The sequence below is a fragment of the Nanorana parkeri genome, unplaced genomic scaffold, assembly GCF_000935625.1.
Source record: "Nanorana parkeri isolate BGI_ZX_2015 unplaced genomic scaffold, ASM93562v1 scaffold2279, whole genome shotgun sequence".
Taxonomy (NCBI): Eukaryota; Metazoa; Chordata; class Amphibia; order Anura; family Dicroglossidae; genus Nanorana; species Nanorana parkeri.
Window position 1 is genome coordinate 121,435 of NW_017308547.1, and position 5,976 is coordinate 127,410.

Consider the following 5,976-nt stretch of genomic DNA (forward strand, 5'->3'; position numbering starts at 1 on the left):
ATCGTACTCATAGGAACCGGCCGGACTGATCAGGGCAAAGACATCTGCGGGCCTAAACCCCATCTGCAGAATTTTATCCACCACTGCCCTCCTATGTGGAGGAATACCCCCACCCTCCCATCGAAGCTGCACAACATTCCTCCTTCTAAACAGTGAGGCAGATAAAACATTTCCGGTATCATTCCCTGCCCCTGTAGCAGCACCAGCATATGTTTTCCTCACAGACCCACCCCCAACATTTGCAGCATTGTCCTCAGACACAAGCAAACCTGCTGACAAGGAGTCTGAATCAGCCAGGATAGTAGTCATTGGAGCAACAGAGGCAAGACCCGCCCCCTCCCCCTGCTCTGACCAATCAGCCTCTCTCCTGGATTCAAACACAGTCCCGCCTACTGCAGACTCCAAAACAGTCGTGGCACCACTGCTCCCAGCACCACCCCCACCAATCTCAGGGACAGCGGCTGTGTCTGGTCCAGGCAAAGTCTCTGCAGTGCCCATTGCGCTCCTCTCTGCAGACTCTTCCTCCAGAAGCTCACAGTCAGCTACAGATGTCTCACCAATTGTAGCAGGTGCAGTAGATTGCATTGCATTGTCTATGGGTGTGGGCTGATTGTCCGTAGCACTGCAGCCCCCAGCAAGCCCATTGTCATTATTAAAGTTCAAATCACCACCATCTTGCACACACACTGTACCTGTTTGCTGTGTTGTTACCTCAGCAGTGTCATGGCCGACGGTGGGATCAGACTTCCTCCTGGTTGTTGCAGTCTTTCGGGTAAATCTTGCTCTCTCCACAGGTCTCTTTTTCACCGGGCAAGGAACGGTATCCATATCATCGTCATCCGAGGAATCCGCAGAAAAACAGAACTTTCTTCCATCCAGAGGGGATTCCAGCTCAGCGATGAACTCCAGCATGCCAGTACCTCCCTCAACCTCCTGCTCAGATGCTCCATATTGCTGCTGCGGAGGGAGGGGGACAGAGGCCTCCACCATTGGGGGCTCAGCAGATTCCTGAGGTGTTGAAGAGCTGGACTCATCCTCCGGGCCCACTTTCTCACTCTCTGCTGACTCTGTCGGTACCGGCATCTCCTCACTGGCTGCGTCACTCTCCATGCTGGAAGCGGCTCCTCTCCTCATCCTGCTGAAACACTCTTTATTTTTATATTTTTCTTTAAATGCTCCGCTGCTCTCCTTCAGAGCGCTCACCAATTCCTTCTGCTTCCTCAAAGCTTGCTCGACGTCTCTCAACTCAGGCCTCAGTGCCGGTCTCTTCTTGCTGAATAAATCAGCTTTTTCTTTCTAAATTCAGCTTTCAAAGCTGTCAATTTCTCCTCCTCTTTATCACTCCGCGTTAGCTTTCCAACAATCCTCCGTCTAAAGGCAGACAGGGACTCATTTCTTCTTGGGCCAGGCCCAGAATCTTTCACAGGCTGAGGCCTAGTCACAGGCCTCTCCAGGGAGCCCCCGCCGGGGTCCTCCCCAGGATCCAGCATCTCCCCTGGGGGCAGAGAAGCAACTCTAGCCCCCGGTCTCTGGAAGCTCACGAGCTAAGGAACCAGCAACCTCACACCTCGCTGTCAGGGAGCAGAATGGCAGTTTCCCACCATCCCTGTGCTGAGTTCCTGGGTCTGTACACCTGCTGTGCCCATTATGAGGGGTTTCCACCACCCCTGTGCTGAGTTCCTGGGTCTGTACATCTGCTGTGCCCATTATGAGGAGCTCTCACCATCCCTGTGCTGAGTTCCTGGGTCTATGCACCGGCTGTGCCCATTATGAGGGGTTTCCACCACCCCTGTGCTGAGTTCCTGGGTCTGTACATCTGCTGTGCCCATTATGAGGAGCTCTCACCATCCCTGTGCTGAGTTCCTGGGTCTGTACACCGGCTGTGCCCATTATGAGGGGCTCCACCATCCCTGTGCTGAGTTCCCTGGTCTGTACATCTGCTGGGCCCTTTCTAAGGGGTTCCCACCATCCCTGTGCTGAGTTCCCGGCTCTGTACATCTGCTGGGACCATTCTAAGGGGTTCCCACCACCATTAAAAGAAGATGGCTATATCTAATTTAGGAACAAGAAAGGGATCTGTATTGTACCAGCTCCCCCCCGGTGATTTAGTTTATAATGGTTAAGCACAACTAATGTTTCTGCGTTGGCTAATGAATGATTCCCTGTCTATAGGTGTCAGCCATGCCGAGGTGCATCGTCGCCAGTTGCAGCAGCAAGCAGAACAAAATCACCGCCATGAAAGGAGTCATTTTACACGTCTTCCCTCGCAACCTGCTGAGGATCAAGATGTGGCTGCAGCAGACGGGACAGGACTTCGGAGATCTGGACGAGTTCGCACAAAAGGTCCTGGAGGGCAAGAAAACCGACACTTACAGATTATGCTCCGTTCATTTTACACCCCAGTGTTACCTGGACCGCGCTTCCAAGAAGGCGCTGAGAGTGGACGCTGTGCCCACCATCTTTCACATCAGGGATGCCAACAGTCTGAGAAAACCCAGGATGGCAACTATCAGAACAAGCGAGGCAAGCACGCAAACCCACTCACGTCCCGACACACAGACCACGAAGGTAAGACCTGATATCAGACCGTCTCTGAGAAATTCAGGAAAGATTATTATTATTATACAGGAATTATATAGCGCCAACAGTGTGCGCAGCACTTTACAATATAAGGAAGACATTACAGTCACAAGACAAGATGGTAAGGAGGGTCCACAATCTAAAAGAGGAGGGGCCAGTGGTACATGAGGAGGTAGCTGTGTGGAAATGAATTGTTTGAGAATGTGATAGCTCAGTGGTTAGGTTGAGGTGGGACAGGCTTCCCTGAAGAGATGAGTCTTTAGGGATCGCCTCAAGGCAGAGTGGGAGATAGACGGGCAGGTTGGGGTAAGGAGTTCCAGAGCATGGGAGAGACTCCAGAGAAGTCCTGGAGGCCAGCATGGGAGGAGTTGACGAGGAAAGATAGAGTAAAGCCTTCATGATGACAGAGGTATTGAATAGGAGGCTTTTTCTTCCTCCAGCTCTAATCATACCAAACAAACCAACCATCAATACAACTGCTATCATATGTCAAATACAATAATAATGTAACACGGGTTAAAGGAGGTTTGGGGTGACGTAGAAAAAAGAGGGGGTGGAAGAGGTTTGGGTCTAAGTAGAAAGTAAAAGGCCTGGAGGAGGTTTGGGTTGAAGTAGAAGAGATTGAGGAGGAAGGAGGTTTGGGTTGAAGTAGAAGATAGGTGGGATGGAGGAAGTTTGAGTTAATGTGGAAGAGAGTGGGGATGGAGAAGTTTTAGGTTGAAGTAGAAGAAAGTGGAGATAGAGGAGGTCTAGGTTGAAGTAGAAGACTGTAGGGATAGAGGAGGTTTGGTTTGAATTTAAAGAGAGCGAGGATGGAGGAGGTCTTTGGTAAATCTAGGAGAGAGTAGGGATATAAGTAGTTGGGGTCTAAGAAGGGAGTGGAGATGAAGGAGGCTTGGGCCTAGGTAGAAGGGAGTGGAGATGAAGGAGGCTTGGGCCTAGGTAGAAGGGAATGGGGATGAAGGAGGTTTGGGCCTAGGTAGAAGGGAATGGGGATGAAGGAGGTTTGGGCCTAGGTAGAAGGAAATTGGGATGAAGGAGGTTTGGGCCTAGGTAGAAGGAAATTGGGATGAAGGAGGTTTGGGCCAAGGTTAGCATAAGGATGCAGGTAGGGTGGGACCAAGGTTAGCATAAGGATGCAGGTAGGGTGGGACCAAGGTTAGATTAAGGATGAAGGTAGGGTGGGACCAAGGTTAGCATAAGGATGCAAGTAGGGTGGGACCAAGGTGGTTGTGGAGATCAAAGTTAGTATAAGGATCTGGTCAGGGTTATGGTGAGATTTCTCAGGAGCCTATCACAGCTAAACATATGTGCAGGATATAAAGTTGCTGTTTCTTTTGGAGCCGGGAGCTTTCCAGTCCCTTATCAGCCCCCTGAGAATACAACAAAACCTGACGTTTCACACATTCAAAGCTTTGCGCCTTATGGTGTATTTATGGGTCCCTAAGTCAAGTCATGAAGGTTCCTCAGATGACCATCATTTGGGTCCATACCTGAAAAGCTGTGTTCATCTGATGGTGAGATCTCACACCTATCATGGACGTTACAAGAAGTTCACTATTTCCCTGTTGAGGTTTTCATTTTATATACATTATGTAGTATGTGAAGTGTAACAATGGGAGATGGGAACACCCTAGGTAGGTGGAGGAATGATGGTGAGGAGATGTCCACAAAGCTGTAAGAAAGTGATGGGTGACCCAGCCTGGTAGAATCCATTGATAACTGAAATCAATCCGCATTGTGTCTTCTTCCAGAGAGAAGGAGAAGCAGGTGGCCCACATGACAGAGACGCAAGCCATTCAGGCCCAGCAGGCTGATTCTGCCCTCGGAGAGTTGAAACGCCAGGTGGAGCTGAACACAGAGAAAGTGTACAGCGAGATGAAGGAGCAGGTGAGAGCCGGGGGGGCGGCCAATTCTACAAAGTACTCCCAACTAATAATCTGACCCAACAGAGGGCCATGCACAAGGCCTGGATGGGAGCTGTCCTGTTTAGAGGTTATCCAGTTTTGACTGTTTTTGCATTCTAGTTTTTTATTTGCCCAAATGTTGTTTTATTTCCCTGTAAGTGTGAAAGCCAGTCAGTTCAGTCCACATAATTGTTTAAAACCCAACACGTGTCATTTTTTGTTTTTGGTTACAGTTGGGAACAGCTAAAGTTTGCGTCGGAGTTTTACTGGAAGTGAGGGGAGCAATACAAACCCGACACAAACTTTAAAGGAGAACTATGGGGGGCGTGTGATTTCCACTCACCTCATAGTTCTAGCCGGTGACAATGAGACTGTCACAGGTCGGCTCAGTAGATCGGGAAGTGAGAGAACACATACCGGCGTTCGCTCACCTCTCCATCCTGTCACGGCTCTCTGCCGTGACATGGGAGGCGCTGGATTCCCCCCTCCCCGCTCCGATCCTCCAGCGCTGACTGGCGGAACGGACGGGGGAGGGGGCAGGTACAGCTGCCTCTAGATTGGCAGAGCCAGCTGTCACTAACGCAGCTGGGCGGATCTCGACATCGCTGTCGGGATCCGCTCCGGCGTCTCAGTATACCGCGAGCTGTAGCTCCCTATATACTGAGCCTAGGGTGACGGGAGGACGCTAGTTTATGTCCTCCCGTTACCCTAAGGAGAACTATGGAGAAAAACACTGACCCCGTAGTTCTCCTTTAACCTAAAACAAAAATTGACAATAATGCTCTCTACATTAAGACCAAACTAACAACACCGAGTGCTATAAAAGATCCAGCGCCCCACAACTTTCTTTCTAGCAGTCGGTGTTCTGTCAGGTCTTAAAGGAGAATTATGAGGGGAGTGATTTTCACTCAGCATCATAATCTGAGCCGACCTGTGACAATGAAACTGCCACAGGTCGGCTCAGTAGATCGGGAGGTGAGCGAACACATACCGGCGCTCGCACACTTCTCCATCCTGTCACTGGAGAGAAGAGTGACTGTCAGTCACGGCTCCCTGCAGGGATTCCCCCCCCCCCTCCCCGCTCCGATCCTCCAGCGCTGATTGGTGTAACTGACGGGGGAGGGGGTGGGTACAGCTGGCTTTGCCACTAGATAGGCAGAGCCAGCTGTCAATCACGCAGCTGGGTGGATCCAGACAGCATTGACGTCGTTTTGTGTTCTCCCATTACCCTTAGGAGAACTATGGGGAAAAACACTGACCCCATAGTTCTCCTTTAATGTAAAGGGAATTATTCTGTCTAGGCAGCTCTCCAAGGAGTGGTGGTCAAAGGTCAGCCCTTTGCTCAAGTTAGGACTGCGTGTGCAAGGAGGAAAGAGCCCAAAGTAGAACAAATAAACTCCATATTTATATGTATTCTTATATCATAAACATCCAGCATATTTGGGCGTTCAAAGGCCCCCCCCCCCCCCCCTCTTTAGGGGTTTGCGTG

The 5,976-nt window shown here is 50.5% G+C and overlaps 1 protein-coding gene across 1 annotated transcript in view; it reads left to right on the top strand.

Moving 5' to 3' along the window:
• Positions 1-5,976, top strand: part of CEP112 (centrosomal protein 112) — a gene marked incomplete at its 3' end in the record, with an annotated part of 145,596 nt that overhangs the window by 86,398 nt on the left and 53,222 nt on the right. Inside the window, exon 19 of the mRNA XM_018573219.1 lies at positions 4,335-4,470. Within this exon, the coding sequence (XP_018428721.1) occupies positions 4,335-4,470 (136 nt within the window). The remainder of the gene's footprint in view (positions 1-4,334; positions 4,471-5,976) is intronic.